Source organism: Prionailurus viverrinus, chromosome B2 (assembly GCF_022837055.1).
Source record: "Prionailurus viverrinus isolate Anna chromosome B2, UM_Priviv_1.0, whole genome shotgun sequence".
NCBI classification, from domain to species: Eukaryota; Metazoa; Chordata; class Mammalia; order Carnivora; family Felidae; genus Prionailurus; species Prionailurus viverrinus.
The window spans coordinates 136354129-136371806 of NC_062565.1; the positions used below are offsets into that span (position 1 = coordinate 136354129).

The 17678-nt window shown below is 44.5% G+C and overlaps 1 protein-coding gene across 7 annotated transcripts in view; it reads left to right on the plus strand.

The window, feature by feature from the left end:
* Positions 1-17678, plus strand: part of PLEKHG1 (pleckstrin homology and RhoGEF domain containing G1) — a 237951-nt gene that overhangs the window by 187801 nt on the left and 32472 nt on the right. For all 7 annotated transcript variants that reach the window (XM_047858247.1, XM_047858243.1, XM_047858245.1 and 4 more), the window contains 3 exons: positions 7948-7994; positions 12530-12680; positions 16446-16577. In XM_047858247.1, coding sequence (XP_047714203.1) covers positions 7948-7994; positions 12530-12680; positions 16446-16577 — 330 coding nt within the window. The remainder of the gene's footprint in view (positions 1-7947; positions 7995-12529; positions 12681-16445; positions 16578-17678) is intronic.

The window sequence follows — 17678 nt, forward strand, 5'->3', positions numbered from 1 at the left end:
AAAAGGTCTAGTGGAAATGCTATTCAGCAACCCTTCATGTGATTTCTGCAGTTGTGGTTTCAAGTGTGCAAAGGTTTAGGCAAGGTTCGTGATGGTACTTTGGGATCAACCAAGAATTAGCACCTCATTTAACACGCCAGAGAGCACTGTGAACTTTGAGATGTCTGACCCTGGCTCAGGACGTGTTTCACAGGGTCATTTCTTACGGCCACAGATCCATCCAGTGGTACTGAATCCAATCACAACACCCTGGGTGTCCTTGAAGCATGATTCCTTAAAGGCAGTTGATGGGCTTGCGTATAAAATACTCCCGATGGTGGGCAGCTGTGTGGATGTCAGCGTGTTAACATGTACAATGTGCACGCATGCTTACACAATTCTTCTCACACGTTGCCTGTGTCATAATTGATTCTCCAGAAGGGTAGGGATTTAAAAAAGAGCAGGCAAGTGGAAGAGGGAGAAAGGGGGTAAAAAGACGTGCTGAGTATATATCAGAGTAGATATGTGAGAATAGCCACAGCGCATAAACAACATGGAAACTATCGGAAACGCTGGGGCTTTTACCGGTAACTGTAATCACAAGTTGATTAAAGACGGTCCAGCATATGCTTAGCTCCGGCTTAATTATTCACATAAAAGTTTGTTTATGCGCCACGTTGCCAACTCCCAGATCTTATTTTTCATTGTAACATTGCCAAGTTTAATTAGAAGACTAACTTGGGCACTCCGCACTTTCACATGTAAGCAGTGAGCGTTCGGTTCTGGCACAGCCTGCTTTTCACTCAGCACCCTGAAATTTAGAAGATGTTACGATTTCTGCAACACAACCAGCTGCTCCACTCTGGGGAGGAATGGAAAATTGCTCTAATTGAGAGGCCATTAATGAAAGAGGTAAAGCTGGCAATTGACTTCTGCTTTTATCTGAATCACTGGGGCTTACGCAGAGACTCATCTTTGACCTTGCTTTTGTGGTATGTGGAGATTACAGAAATCCTTCCTGACAAAAGGGGAATACGGTACTTCTTACCTGCTGCTTAGAAAAGAAGGACAAGGGACTGCAGGGGCCATTCCTTGGGGGGACAAAAGTAAAAGCTCCCCGGTGGGCAGGCCAAGCGGTCTCCCAGCTGAGCATCTGTCTGTTGTTAGGACTCCGGAAACACCTGGAGCAGTTTTCCTTGGTTTCCTGCCTTCACCTCACCCTCATTTCTGTCCCTTATCTCGACTGTCAGCTGGGCTGACCCCAGACAGCAGTTAAGAGGGAGACAAAGTTTATCTTCAGAGACCCCGCGTCCCCTGAGCCCCTCCTCCCGCCTCCCTTGGTGCCCGTCTCCCTTCAGTGCCCAGGCACGCACACGCCCTATCTGCTTACTGAAATTATCCTCAGGAAAGTACTGACATTGGATATTCCTACCATTGGAATGAATTCAAGTTCATGTTACCTCACCCATATGCTACTTACATATTAAGCCTTTCTCATAGTGTCCAGTGAAAACTCCTCGGGAATCAAAGTCTGTGTGTGTGTGTGTGTGTGTGTGCGCGCGCGCGTGTGTGTGTGAGAGAGAGAGAGAGAGAGCACTCAGACATGAAAGAGATGGACCCCATGACCAAAGAAACCCTAAAATCGTACAGATTTCTTTAATCTGGTTATTCATTCAGTAAACAGTTGAGTTCCCCATATGCTCAATTGGCCATCCCTGACTGTCTCTTTTATTTTGGTTCTTTCATAATTAAATGTCCCATTTTTACATCTCTAATTACAGTTTGACAGAGTTTAATCAGAAGGAAATACCTATTTTTGTATGCTTTCTTTATCATTGCTTTTTCCCTAAATAGTTCTAAAAAGGAATTGGGGTAGCATATATTGAGTAAAAGGCATTTAAGGATTAACTAACTCAGGGCTATTGATTTTTGTATAAAACCATTGTTGGAATTGTCCACAGAGCTCATAAGTCCAAGGTCAAATATACATTTGATTCTATGTTAAGACCATGTAGTTGCTTTAAATCAAAACTGCCTAATTTAAGATTGGAATAGAGCCATGATGTCACAAAATGCACAGCGATTCAGTCGTGCAACAGTCCTGAGGCTTTATTAGGGGGAAGGTGTATGCAGGTCAAGTATATGATGTAATTCAGATATATTTTCATCGCAGCCGTTGTTTTTAAGTTTGTCATTGCAAATGATCCTAAAAGTTCCTAAATTTAGGAGAGTCAACCTGATAATTGTTCAATCCCAGGTTGACTACAGCAGCAGGCAGGCAGAAAAGAAGCAAGAAACTGAGAGCGTGTGAGCGCGCCCAGAGAAAGGCTCTATCTGCCATTAATTTACTGGGTGACCTCAGGCAGATCACTTTGCTCATCTCGTCTGTGGAGGCTGGACGCTCCAGTGCCTTCAGGGGCTTAACCAGGTGAATGCAGCGCATGCGTGGGCCCAGGTGGGGGCTAGAGCAGCCTCGGTACCTGCGTTGTGAGGGCGTGAGTGTCCTATGAAACTGGGCGCCAGGGCCCGTGCGTCTAACACTGTTTCGGGAGAAGCCAGAACTCAAGACCTTTTTCTCTTCCAACTTTTGGAAGCTGGCAACTAATTTAGGTGTTTAAAAAAGTAGTATGTTTGAAAATGTGGCGGCATACGAAGTTAGTGAGGCTAACTATGATTGTGGCGGAACTGAGTAGCACAGGCCCCGTGGAGGAGAATTGGGGTGTATCTAGCAAAATTACATTTGAAGTCATCCTGTAATCCAGCAGTCCTCCTTCCAGAAATCTATTCCCAAGATCCAGCAACAAAAATGCAGTAAGTGTGGTGCTAGTCTTATAGTAATAATCGTCACAATGTATAGATATATATCATATATAGAAATATTTTATTAATACATATTATATATAAATTCTATAAATAATATATAGAAATACATAGAAATATACAATATAGAGAAACAGCCGAAGTGTCAATAAACAGGAAGCTCTTTGAATGAATCGTGGCATATCCACATAATGGAATACTATGAAGCAGTAGAAACAACTCAAGAGTATCTCTGTGTACTACTGGGACGGGTGGGGAGAGAAGTAGATAAAAGTGTGCAACACTGTGGTTCTCAAAGTGTGCTCCCTAGACCAGCAGCACCAGCATCACCAGCATCACTTGGGAACTTGTTAGGATGCAGATCCTCAGACCCACAGCCAACTTACGGAATCAGAAACTCTGGGAATGCAACCAATGTAATCTCTGTTTAACAAGCTCTCCAGGTAGTTGTGACATATACTCAGGGTTGAGAATCACTGACAAATAACTTGCTTTTATTTATCTAGAAATGTGGAAGGACATGCCTATATTTAAATGTAAATCTTAAAAAAAAGGATAAACTGAATATAACACCGCATGTTAACTACACTGGTATTAACTTTTTTTTTTTTTAAAAAAGAATCAACTGTGAAATTAAAAATTGGTCGCCGATAGGGATGGCGAGAGAGACTAGTATGGAAAGGAACCGAAGCTAGACTTCTTTGAATACGCGTTTTCTTACGGAGTTGACCTTGAACCCATGTAAATGTTTTACATAGTTATAAGACAAAATGAAAGTTAAAAAAGCAGTCTCCAAAAATGAAAACAAAATGAAATGATGAGCCTCTGGATAGAGCCAATTTGTGGCATGATCCCACGAAGGAAATTCCAGTTGATTTTAAAATCGACTGTGGAGAAAATACAGCAAATACATTTTTAACTGTTTTCGATAATGATATCAAATGTGCTGGTGTTGGTATTGTTCTGCTGAAATTGAGTGTATTGTGGGATACAACAAGGTGTTTATGTCAGTATCATTGACCTAGAATTGGTAAAAGGCAGAAAATACAGACGAACAATGATGCTAATTAAAAATGCTCCAATCCTGAATCCGAATTGCCAGGTTGAACCAAGGATGTATTTTATCTTTAAAAAACACCATATTCCTAGCTCTGTCCACCGAAAAGGCCTGGAAATAACGATAAATACAGTAGCAAGACCATCTCTGATGCCCAGACTGTGGTCTCCAAATACTAATTCCTACCAAAAGGAATCCGGGCTCCATGAAGGATGAGTCTGGGGCAGGAAATGTACAGGATGATCCGGAACGTCTTATCATTCCAGAAAACAAGGTAGCTGTTGGAGGCTGTAAGTCAGGTCACGAATGCGAAAGGAGAGGCTCCTGCTGGCCAAAGATGGGACATTTCAGCATCAGTAAGGACAATTAATTAAAAACAGCTGAAACTTGGGGCTCCTGGGTGGCTCAGTCGGTTAGGCATCCGACTTCGGCTCGGGTCATGATCTCACGGTCTGTGAGTTCGAGCCCCACGTCGGGCTCTTTGCTGACAGCTCGGAGCCTGGAGCCTGTTTCAGATTCTGTGTCTCCCTCTCTCTGACCCTCCCCCGTTCATGCTGTCTCTCCCTGTCTCAAAAATAAATAAACATTAAAAAAAAATTTTTTTTGAAACATCTGAAACTCATTAGATGTTTCTATTCATGAATTCACAGTGATCAAAAAACTCAAAGTGGTGGCCTTTGCAGGATGCTAGAGAGCCAATGCCTCATCCTGAAAAATTGGGAAAATTATCAAGCATCCATCCTGCCTTTTCCATACAAACTACAAACTGCGGGGTCACGGTTAACATAAGGAAGTTCCTTTTTTGGAAGGACTCTGGCTAACAAATGAAGGAATCATAGAACCAGAAATACCACCATTTGGCAGCTCCTAACGAATTAATAAATCAGACAATAATCACCATCGGTGGTTAACATCACAAAGAGAAAGACAGCCCGACACCCTGTGCCTCCTGATGGAAGCAAAATACACTTAGGACGTATTCATGCCAAACCGGAACATAAGCCTGTTCAGGCTTCCCCTAAACCACATGAGTGCAGGGGGTAGGGAGACACATGAAAGAAAACCGTAGGGATATAACCGGCAAGACAGGCCATGAGAAACTCTCTAGGACACACAGTCTGGTTTCTTCAACTAAATTGCAAGGGCGGGGGCGGGGTGGGGGGAGATAAAAGGGGAGCTTATAGATTAAAAGATCTTAAGAGGTATCAACCAGTTGCCTTGTATATTATTTGGGTTCCAAATCAGATAGGCCAACTATTTTTAAAAAGAAAATTAAGAAGATAGGAGATATGAATAGTGACGGCTGAACATTCATGATAGTTTGGAATTACTTACATGTGATGATGGCACTGTGGTGATGCTTCTTTTTAAAAGTCTTTACATTCGAGATGTATACTGAAATATTTACAAGTGGAATGATCCTATGTTTAGAATTTGCTTCAGATAGGGAAGTAGGTGGGTATAAACCATGAGTTAATATCCAGGTCAGGTGATGGATGCTTGGAGATTCCTTACACTATCCTCTCCACTTATTTATAAATACGTTTGAGACTTTCTGTAATAAAAAAATGTTACATCTAATCCTCATCAAGCGAGCAGAAAGGATTCTAAGTAGCCATTTCTTTTAAATAGGCTTTTAAGTAGCCAAATCTTTTAAATGATCTTTTAAATCAAAAAAAATAATGTTTTAAAATGACCCCCCCCCCAAAACAAAGAAAAGAAAAAGTCACTGTCTTCCAGTCACATATGAATCCGGCCTTGGGGTGCCTGTGTGGCTTAGTTGGTTGAGCGTCCAACTTCAGCTCGGGTCATGATCTCACGGCTGGTGGGTTCGAGCCCCGCGTCGGGCTCTGTGCTGATGGCTCAGAGCCTGGAGCCTGCTTTGGATTCTGGGTCTCCCTCTCCCTCTGCCCCTCCCCCACTCATGCTCTGTCTCTCTCTCTCAAAAATAAATAATAAACGTTTAAAAAAATCTCAAATTGGGGCACCTGGGTGGCTCAGTCGGTTAAGCGTCCGGCTTCAGCTCAGGTCATGATCTCACGGTCCGTGAGTTCGAGCCCCGTGTCGGTCTCTGTGCTGACGGCTCGGAGCCCGGAGCCTGCTTCGGATTCTGTGTCTCCCTCTCTCTTTGCCCCTCCCCTGCTCATGCTCTGTCTCTCTGTGTCTCAAAAATGAATACATTAGAAAAATTTTCTTAATCCACCCTAAAGTAGTTTCAAAGTAAAAAGGGCAGAACATGAAATACCACCCAAATAATGCAATGTCTCTTTTAAATAATATAATTCCATTTCAGAGTTTACAAGAACTGGTAATTCATTGGCCTTGAATTACTTACTCAGACTGAAAGTTTTACAGTCTAAAGTTTAAAAACCCAGGTTTTTGCTCTCTCACCTGCCCATCTGCATCCCTCTTTCCCTTGGCAATGCAGGGGAAAATTGTGAAAGACTTTGAAACCGACCGCAAAGATTGCTGGGTGCCTCCACTAGGAAAGAATTTTCCAATTCACCCTTCTAATTTATACGACTCAGTAGACTTTCTGCATCTCTCATTGTCTTCGAGCTATCTTCTAACTCTAAATTTTTGATAACTGATAGCAACGTCAGTGATTGTTGACCACAGGCATGCAAATGAAAACTGTCCCATAGAGGGACATTGGATTTCTTTACCCTATAGAAGAAAGCAGTTTGGTATCTGTTTGTAAATTCCTCTCCGCATTCCCCGTTGACCTACGCGCGAAGCTTGTGTTTATCCTTAAATCCAGTTACAATAGCTTACTGCTTTCCTCGCCGAGCAGTAGGTTAAATAAAATCTTTGATGCTGTTTATTCTATATTTGCATGGAAGTCGTGGTTTTACCTTTTAAACAAAATACTGTCCGAGCGAGAAGGATTGACTTAATATTTCTCAATATTTGGTAATATGACTAGACATTTGAAAGCCCAAGAAAGAAACTAGGGCACCGGGAATGTGGTGTCAGGAAAAGGCAAGGGCCCCACATTGGTGAGTCAGACATTTACGGCATTTGAGGCATTGCTACCATGCTGGTGCGAACAGAAAGGTAGGCTTGAACCCTGCTCTCAGGTAATTTCCGGTTTAGTAGAAAAGAGGGGGGATTTGGTAGCTCCACAGGCGTGATGTGAATACAACATGGCCCCTACTTTGTAGGAACTCACAGTCTGGAGTGGGAGACACAGATTCAGAGGAAATGACACTGCCACTTGGTAAATGCTACGAGAGATTTGGGTGTCACAGAACCCCAGCGTAGGAGCAGTTAGCTTGGCTAGCGCTCTGGAAAGGCTCCTTGGAGGAAAAAAGCCTAAGTTCAATGTCAAAGGATGCATGGTGGCTGCGAGGTGGGACAGTGGGCAGGGACAACTGTATACACAAGGGCTTGAGAGCACAGTTTTCTTGTGCCCTGCACGTATTTCCCCGTGTTCTTACCACCATAATTAGATGATATATTCTATTTCTCTTTCACATTGCACATCTACTGGGAGGACTGGGAGTGCCTGAGGCAGAAACCTCATTTTCCTCCTCTTCCTTTTTGCCTTCAGATTCACCTAACACAGCAGGTGCTCAGTAAGTGTCTCTTGAACCCAGATGAGTTCGAGTTGATTCTAGGTATGAAACAAGGTAGATAAAAAAGACATCGGGGCGCCTGGGTGGCGCCATCGGTTAAGCGTCCGACTCCAGCCAGGTCACGATCTCGCGGTCCGGGAGTTCGAGCCCCGCGTCGGGCTCTGGGCTGATGGCTCGGAGCCTGGAGCCTGTTTCCGATTCTGTGTCTCCCTCCCTCTCTGCCCCTCCCCCGTTCATGCTCTGTCTCTCTCTGTCCCAAAAATAAGTAAACGTTGAAAAAAAAAAAAAAAGACATAGATTAAAAAAAAAAAAAAAAAAAGACATCGGATTGCCACAGGGGCTCAGACAGGCCCGCGTGACGACAGAGCCAGATTTACAAGTATGAATGATGTTTCTTGTTATCGTTTTTAAATGAATGGTGATGCCTGTGCTTTTCTTTCTTTCTTTTTTTCTTTTCTTTTTTTTTTTTTTTTTTTTTTTTTGCCTCTAAAAGTCTCTTTTGTTTCCTTGCAGAGTGAAGAGTTCCACATTTACACGCAGTACTGCACTAACTATCCAAGGTACATGCTGGGAGTATACCACAGTACATTCCTGCACTCGCATACCGTTTCAGGTCGAGGGGTCCGACGTATGCTGGTGTTAGGCGTCCTGAACCTGGCCGTGCACTGGGTGCCCTGGGGAGTCTCCACAGCGTGCTGACAATGGATTACGGGCTACCCAGATATCCATCCATTCGGCTCTGGGACTCCCAGCAGAGCCAGTGGGAGGGAAAGTGTGAAAGACCGTGAAGGAGACCAAAAAGGTTGCGAGGTGTCCTTCCGTGGAAACCTAAGTAAACCTGTTGTGTTTGGCTGTGATTCTTGTCCGTTGACCCTCCTGTACGTGTGCCGTGTTTTGAAAAATTTGGGATGTGCCGAGAATGAGTTTATATAATCTAGCTGGGGATAGAATATGTTATATCTTTGCTATATAATTTCTTTTTTGTTTGTTTTTTAATTTTTTTTTCAACGTTTATTTATTTTTTTGGGGGACAGAGAGACAGAGCATGAACGGGGGAGGGGCAGAGAGAGAGGGAGACACAGAATCGGAAACAGGCTCCAGGCTCTGAGCCATCAGCCCAGAGCCCGACGCGGGGCTCGAACTCACGGACCGCGAGATCGTGACCTGGCTGAAGTCGGACGCTTAACCGACTGCGCCACCCAGGCGCCCCTTTGCTATATAATTTCTAAGAACTATGGAAAAAGGCCTCCTCATCTCACTGGATCTTGGCTTTCGTTTCGTTTACACTGGAAGCCACACAGGAGGGTAGTGCCGGGAGCGCCACACGGACACTAGAGTGACCATTTCAGTGAGGGAGGCCGACCGAAGACCCTGGGTCACACTGTTGGCATTTCTTTTTTCAGCAAAAGACTTGTACTGAGCATTTATTGAGTCCTAATCATTGTGTTAAGTGCTGTAAATGCAACGTGTCGTTGGATTTAACCTTCATGATGATCCAGAGATGCCAAGGGATTCAAGAAAAGCAAAGCATCCATCACAGTGCCAGGCGCATAATAGGTTCTCAACAATTGCTAGCGCATAATCACCCCTGCCCCAACCCAATGTAAGGGTGGAGAAACTGAGGCTCCAATAGGTTTATTGCCTTCTCAGGGCCACGTAACTGACGGGTGGCCCAGCTAGAATCCGAATCGAGGTTTCCCCAACCTCACACCCAAAGCTACTACATCCTTGTGAAGTTTCTGAAGGTTTGTGATTCTCCCCACCCCTGTGCCTTTTTGCCACTTCCCCACGTGATCAGCAGAACTTGATGGGAGCTATCGTGGGGGACGAGCCAGGGAGATAAGAGCTACGTGCCCTGTCGCCTATCTTGGTGGAGACATGTCCCTAAGGATGACGTGGTTGGCCGGATCCACCTAGAAGAGAAGCCAGCAGGCTGAGCCCCTAGTACTGCTGCAGCAAGGAAGAACAAATGGAAACCCTGTTCAGAAGTGGCCCCGGAAAGCCAGTCTGGACAGGGGCGCCTGGGTGGCTCAGTCGGTTAAGCGTCCGACTGGCTCAGGTCATGATCTCGCGGTTCGTGAGTTGGAGCCCCGCGTGGGGCTCTGTGCTGACAGTGTGGAGCCTGCTTAGGACTCTCTCTGTCTCCCCCTCTCTCTGCCCCTCCACCACTCACACTCTGTCTCTCAAAAATAAATAAAAATTGAAAAATTTAAGGAAAAAAAAAAAAAGAAAGCCAGTGTGGATTAAAAGGCATGAAGCCTGGGACTGCGATTTATGTACAAATACTTTGCATTGAAGGATTTAGTCTCCCTCTCTAGACATGGGTCAAGGTATTGTGCTGCAGTGGTTTATTTGGTTCGCACCCAACTGTGCATTGGCCAGGTTTCCCTAAAATCCAAACAAAAAACACCAAAAGCCACATGTCAGCTCGTACATTTGTCACCATATCCTTATGAGCAGACACACGCAGTTTACACAGTTTCACGTAAGCAAGCCTCTCTCCTATGGTATTTGTTTCCACCTCTGTGCTGAAGGTAGCAGAAAATTGTAGAATGCCTCAACTAAATCCCGAGGACCGCAGGCTAAAAACCGGCATGGTGCCACACCCCAATCCAGAGAAATCACAGAATCGGCCCCCAACTTCTCCACTAAACTCCTAACCAAGGGAAGGGGGTTGGGGACAACATTCGAACTCTGAAGCATCAGCACATTTCTGGACGCAATTATCAGGATGAGAGATGCTAGAGGGGCTTGTTGGGGGGGCGGGTGTGTAAATTTCATCATAAACATGTCATTCAAAGAAATAACATCTGAATTTGTAGTTTGGGAAGTTTGTATTAAGATTTTTCTGACTTAGTAGTAAGAAAGGAAAGTACAGAATAAAGGCTGCTTTTTCTATACGAGGCTGCTTCAGGGTCAAAGGACAGGCAAAATCATTTGAGCAAGGACACAGATTTTAAGAGCCTGTCATTCATGGAGCATGGTCCCAAGCTCCGTGTGTACTGGCTGGAGATAGGAGCTAATATCCCTTGCCTTCTAGCAAATGTTATGTTTTTTTCAGCGTCAAACTCCACTAAATGCAATCACGCAATAGCGTGTTAGAGAAGACCAAATGAGTGAATACAAATTAATGGAGTCCAGACTCGTGGTATGTACTAGAAGCTAAAGGTGCAGGAAGAGGAGGAATAGTAAGACCCCTTGAGGAGAGTTTAGGACGGTTCCCTGGAGGAAGTGTTTTTTTTTCTTTCTGGGTTTTGTATATATCTTTTTTTTCTTATTTTATATCTTTGACTTTGACGAAGGAAAGAGACACGTTAGCAGAGAGATGCTCGACAGGCAGGCTCAGGGAGGCAGGCGCGTCCGGCGCTTGCCCAACCGTGTGGTTTTCATATCCCTAGAAAAAGATTTCCTCTTGTCCCCTCGTCTCCAATCAGTTTGCTGTCTGAGGCCCCAGGTTTCCGTTCCCCTGTCTTAACAAGCCAAGAGCGCTGAGGGTTTCAGCCCATCTGACAACATTTCTTCTCCCTTCGGATCCAAGCTGGGGATATTAAATGTCGCCGGCACCCCTTGACAGATGTCCACCTTCTTTATACCAGTCACACCCCAATAGTTTCATCTTGAAGAGACACAAGCCCTCCCTCCTTTCCCCGGCGAGGGGTGCAGGCCCTGTCGGGTCATTGTCCTCAGATGTCTGCCTGTGCCCTGAATCTGGAGTTTGGTGCACTCAGAATTGGTTGCAGGTGTCCTGTCTGTGGGTAAGAGCTCAAGCCTTCATATGGCCAAAGGGCAACTGGGCAACTGGTTCTGCCTCTGAAGAACCTTAGAAAAGACCCTTGGCTCCGTGATAAAGGATAGTTTTGAAATCTCCACTTATGTGGGAAATAAACCCGTTTGAACAGATACTTCTCAAAGCAGATGGGCACAAAAGTGATTCTAATAGGTTGATTCGGACCTCCATTTCACTTCCTTCCAAGGAGTCTTGTTTGGTTGTTTGGCTCTAATTTTCTAAATGAATCCTGAAAACATGACTGACTTGGGGAGAAAGGGGCTGAAATTACTTCCACCTGCTTTCTTCTAAGTTATGAGAACATAAGATTTTAATTTACTTGTGTGTGTGACTCCAGAAGCCCACTAGCTTTTATGTATAAGGTAGGAACACTGTTTCAACTAGTCCTTGGGGATGTTGGGGGGGGGGCGTCTACTTAATTACCTTTTGGGGGGCTGGGACGCAGACGGAACTCTGACCTGCTTTCCTAGCACACTCAGGGAGGCACACTCGCTAAGAGAGGAGGTTCTCTAGCTGTTTCAGAAACTGTCATTAGAGGGATCTGTTCAAAGGGAGGTTAACCCGTGGGCCACAGCCTCCAACAATCTGCAGGGAGTATGATGCGGTTTGTACATGATACAAAGGCAACCAGCAAAAGGGGTGACAAATGTCCGGCTCGGGGCTGGATCTGCTGAAGAAAGAGCTCCTTTTTCTTGGTACATTTTCTTTAAAAAAACAAATTTTGTTTACTGTTTTTTACTCTTGTGAGAGAGAGAGTATGAGCAGGAGACGGGCAGAGAGAGAGATCGGGAGACACAGAATCCGAAGCAGGCTCCAGGCTCTGAGCTGTCAGAGCCCGACGCGGGGCTCGAGCTTGTGAACTGTGAGATCATGACCTGAGCCAAAGTCGGATCCTTAACCAACTGAGCCAGGAGCCCCCTATCGTGCCTTTTTCTAATCCATCCACCCAAAGAGATACCTTTTTCTAATTTGTCCAGAGGCACTTTGGTCTAGCTGTAGCTCTGTTGCTACCCTACCTGTTTTAGGGCATTTACACTTACGTTGGCCATTAAAACTTGAGTACCTGGGGCACCTGGGTAGTTCAGTCAGTTAAGCGTCTGACTCTTGGTTTCTACTCAGGTCATGATCTCACAGTTCACGAGTTTGGGCCCCGCATCGGGCTCTGTGCTGACCGTGCAGAGCCTGCTTGGGATCCTCTCTCTCCCTCTCTAAATAAATAAATAAATAAATAATCTCAACAATACATTAAAACTTGAATAACTCATCTTACCATTACAACTCGGGTGAAAATATATATTCTTGTCGCAGATCAGTGGCTGTGCTAACAGAGTGCATGCGGAACAAGATGCTGGCCAAATTCTTCAGGGAACGTCAGGAAACTTTGAAACACTCACTGCCTCTGGGCTCCTATCTCTTGAAACCAGTTCAGCGGATTCTCAAGTATCATCTCCTTTTGCATGTAAGTTTCTGCCCACACTTGAATACCTTCCAAGGGATGGGGATTTGGCGTATATATATTAAGTTGAGGGGGGGGAAATATCAGAGAAGGCTGTGGACATATGGAAACATTTTCCACATTCATACTTTACAACTGACTAATCTGCTTGGAGGAATTAGAGATATTTATATTCTGGGCCCGCAGCCCCATTGACACCCGCCAAGCAAAAAGGTTCATTTTAGCTCTGATTCTGATAGGGCTTGGGAGTACCTCACTCCGGGCAGTGAACAGTTTCAGGCAGAGAGCTATCATCTTAACGAAAAACAGATTTTTTGTGTGTGTTTTATTTGATTTCCACGAGCCTGGCTTCAGTAGGCAGTTGGGGAGGAGAGCTGTCATAGATTGGCTCTTGCCTGAGCAAAGAGAAGGGCTGAAAAAGAAGACAGATGAGGGGTGGGATGAGTGATCTTGAGCTGGGCTTAGCATCACTTCAGGGTATTTATTTCATTTCCCATTATTTGTACACAATTCAAGGAGGCTTTAGAAACAAGGGTAGAGGGGTGCCCGGGTGGCTCAGTGGTGGAGCGTCCGACTTCGGCTCAGGTCATGATCTCACAGTCTGTGAGTTTGAGCCCCGCGTCAGGCTCTGGGCTGATGGCTCAGAGCCTGGAACCTGCTTCCGATTCTGTCTCCCTCTCTCTCTGCCCCTCCCCCGCTCATGCTCTGTCTCTCTCACTCTCAAAAATGAGTCAATGTTAAGCAAAAATTTTTTAAAAAAGAAGAAACAAGCGTAGATATAGCTCCCACTTGCTCATGTCTGACCCTCTAGGGAAGCTGATAAAATTGGGGGAAGGTTTTGTTGCAAATAACCTCCGCTGAGTAAGTAGGATTCGATCGCCTTTATCATATGAGGAAGGCATGGCACGGTGGTTAGGAGTCAGACACTGGGTCCGTCCTGCCTGGGTTCAAATCCTGTAAGTTGTCCGTGTTCACTGTGCCTCACAGGCAGTCCATAAAAATGAGCTATTGTTTTTGTTTTATTATTTTTGCACTCCATTAAAAACCTTTTCTTAAAAATATTTTAATCCAGAGCTCTTCTCTGTATCAACATGCCTGCAATTTATATGTTTCTTGTTAAATGATTCCAGGTTTCCCACTTGGATAATCATTCCAGTTTTGCTCAGTTCACACACATCTACAATTTTAAGGAAGCTTAATGGTCCAACTTTGCTAGAAACTTCTCAGCTTTGTCTGTCCGCCTGGGTGGCTCACGTTTGGAGAATCTTGTGTCCTATGAAGCCACATCAGGGATATTACTTTAATTGTCACACTAATACTAGTGACCTCTTAGATTAGGAGGATTAATTTGCTAAATCAGTGTCCAAATAACTCTCAAATAAATAATACCTCTCCCAGGATAGATCTCCGCTGGATTGTGCTAATATAGCATTTAAGACTAGTGCATCTCAGTGATCTCTAAATATAGCCTCTAGCCAAGCAGCGTCTAAGATAGCAGTTACTTAAGCATGTCGGACGTAACAAGGTCCTTACAAAGAGGTAATTAATAGGAAAAATGGCCCTTACCCTCTAAATACGGAGCTGGTATCTTAGTTCAGGCTGCTGTAACAAAGTACCATAGCCTGGGGGGCTTAACAACTTATTTCTCATAGTCCTGGAAGCTAGAAGGCCAGGATCAAGGCGCCAACATGGTCAGGTTCTGGTGATATCCCCGTCCTGGGTTCAGACTGGGAGCTCCTTGCTTCTTTACATGGTGGAGAGAGGCAAGAGAGCTCCCTGGGATCCCTTTTATAAGAACACTAATCCCATACTCTGGTTTCTCTTCAGATCGTATAAATCTTTCGCCTTTTACTATAAGAACACTAATCCCATCCATGAGGGCTCCACTCTCATAACCTAATCACCACCCAAAGGCCCCACTTCCTAATACGGGCACAATGGGGGTTAGGGCTTCAACATGTGGCTTTTGTGGGGACACGGGCATTCAGTCTGTAGCGGTTGGTACAGAAGAACAGCGGTTAGATTAATCGAAAACTAACTTCTGGTTGCCTCTGAAGTATTTTTGCTTTTATGGTTGATTTAGAGCATTCCTTCTGTGTCATTTACGTCACTTCAAAGTTGTGTAGCCATCCATGAAGATCCGCACAAGAATACACTCTGTACTCCTGAGTCTGTTTGTCATTGAACAGGATTGCCTCTCAGGCCAGAAGAAGAAATTATCATTTTCAAGTTTATTTACTTATTTTGAGAGCGAGAGACAGAGACAGAGACAGAGACAGAGAGAGACAGAGAATCCCAAGCAGGCTCCACCCACAGAGCAGAACCAGACTTGGGGTTTGATCTCACGAACTGTGAGCTCATGACCTGAGCCAAAATCAAGAGTCAGACGCTTAACCACCTGAGCCACCCAGGTGCCCCAGAAATTATTATTTTTTGTTAATTTGCTGTTGATCTGAAGCTTACCTGGGAGTTGTTACTTTAGTGGTATGGTTTCATAGGACCTTTCCAACAGGTGAGTTTAAGTATAGAAATAAAATGTGAATTCTTTCCCAGTTTTTAGCTAGGTGGAAAACTTGAGTATTTAGTAAAAGTAAACAGAGATTTATGAGGTAGGACTATAAAATAATGGAACTAACTTTCATAAGTTATACCATAAGATTCGATCTCCAACCTTGGACTTAATGTTCATGCATATCATAGATGCCCTAGAAATGATCTAATTAATTATAATATCTTCCTACTGTTTTATGTATGTATATAGGTTACTGTTGTCATTGTAAAAAGATAGAGCTTCAACTTAATAAGCATGCTCTTATTAATACCAACTTAATACCAGCTCTTCCGTAGTTACTATTGAGTAGATAAAAGATTAAATAAATGATACAATAGTCCCTGTCCTTAGACTCTTGAGAAGGCTAGGGACATAGGTCTTATGTGCTGGAAAGAATTGGAGCAGAGCTCATGGCCCTTTTGTGCCCCTGGGATTGCGAAACTCAGTGCTAAGTGCTTATGAACTTCATTTGGGCTTTAAAGCCTTGACTACATGAAAAGGCCCTTGCTGTAGAGGTACTTTTAAAGATAATGGCCGCTCTGTGTTTGACTCTGTTACATATGAAATCCTGCTTGAGACATTTTATTTCCCCTGGGAGAAAAAAAAAGTATGTTTTCTTTTTTAAATATTTTTTAATGTTTATTTATTTTGAGAGAGAGAGTGTGTGTGTGTGTGTGTGCTCACACACAAGCAGGGGAGGGGCAGAGAGAGAGAGGGAGAGAGAATCCCAAGCAGGCTCCTTACCGCCAGCACAGAGCCCGGCATGGGGCCAGACCTCATGAACCATGAGATCATGACCAGAGCCAAAATCAAGAGTGAGCCGCTGAACGGACCGAGCTACCCAGGCACCCCTGTTGTCTTTTTTCTTATATTACATTGGCTACCAGGAAACTCGGCAGTCTCCAACTATAATATCAACTCTTGTATCTACTGTAACATCTCTAAGAGACTTAACGGACTCTATCATATTTTGTTTTATCCTCCTCGTCATGAAATTCTACTCTGTTGCTGGTTTTCCTAGCCCCGTCTTCGTCCCTATCTCACCACTTTGTTGTAGATATTTCTGGTAAGTTATCTCAAACTCTTAAGGCACGCTGCTCGTGTGTAAACAAATAGGCAAAAATAATATATGAGGAACGCGTGATAGAGGTACTATGTTTCATTGGCGATAGGAGAAAAATAATGAAAATGACCGGCTCCTTTTTTCCCCCCCCAAGGAAATAGAAAATCACCTTGACAAGGACACAGAAGGCTATGATGTGGTGCTTGATGCCATTGACACGATGCAGCGAGTGGCCTGGCACATCAATGACATGAAGAGGAAACACGAACACGCGGTCCGGCTACAGGTAAACCCTCGAAACGGCAGCCCCGCTGGCACGCTGACTTCTTATCACTTTCCACATCAGGTATTAAGGCTGCTCAAGCGTTGGATGTCACCCGTGGCCTTCATCACATCTGAAGAAAGATCGGGACATGGCTAATACTGATCGCTGTTTACCGCGGTGTTTACGAGAAGTTACTTTATAACTTTTAAACTAATAGTTTGCTTGGAACCCCTTCAGTAACCCAAGTTAAAAATTGGAGTCTCCCTTGGGCGCCTGGGTGGCTCAGTCGGTTAAGCATCCGACTTCAACTCAGGTCATGATCTCACAGTTTGTGAGTTCGAGCCCCGCGTCAGGCTCTGTGCTGACAGCTCAGAGCCTGGAGCCTGCTTCGGATTCTGTGTCTCCCTCTCTCTCTGCCCTTCCCCTGTTCATGCTCTGTCTCTCTCTGCCTGAAAAATAAATAAAAACATTAAAAAAAATTTTTTTTTAAATAAAAAATTGGAGTCTCCCAAGCCCTTCCTTACCTTATGTTAATGACAAAGAAGTAATTCTTGCTGGAAGCAACTTTCTTCCGAGCTGTTGAAAGGGTTTTTCAGCCTCTTTTCCGCTCTCACTAGTTAATGCAGAATTGTGAGGTGGTCCATGGGTGGTGATGGGGCCGGGACCCAGACAAAGGAGAGCTAAGTCTGGAAGCAGGTCCTTTGCAGTGTTCTACTCGGGAGGAGGCTGTCTACTGTGTGTTAGTTTCCTCCTTTCTAAAATAAGACAGACCAGGGGTTTGCGAAGACCCCTTCCAGCACCAACATTTTGGACCCTAAATCTGTGGGAACTTTTGATAAATGCTAAGCCAGGGATCGTGTCCCAGGCACATAAAAAAATGCACTTTTTAAAAATAAAAGGTTGGGGTGCCTGGGTGGCTCAGTTGGTTAAGTGCCCAACTGTTGATTTCAGTTCAGGTCATGATCTCGCAGTTTGTGAGTTCGAGCTCTCATTGGGCTCTGCGCTGAGAATGCAGAGCCTGCGTGGGATTCTTTCTCTCTGCCTCTCTCTGCCCCTCCCCCATTCGTTCTTTCTCTCTCTCTCTCTCTCTGTTTCTCTCTCTCCATCCCTCTTGCTCTCTCT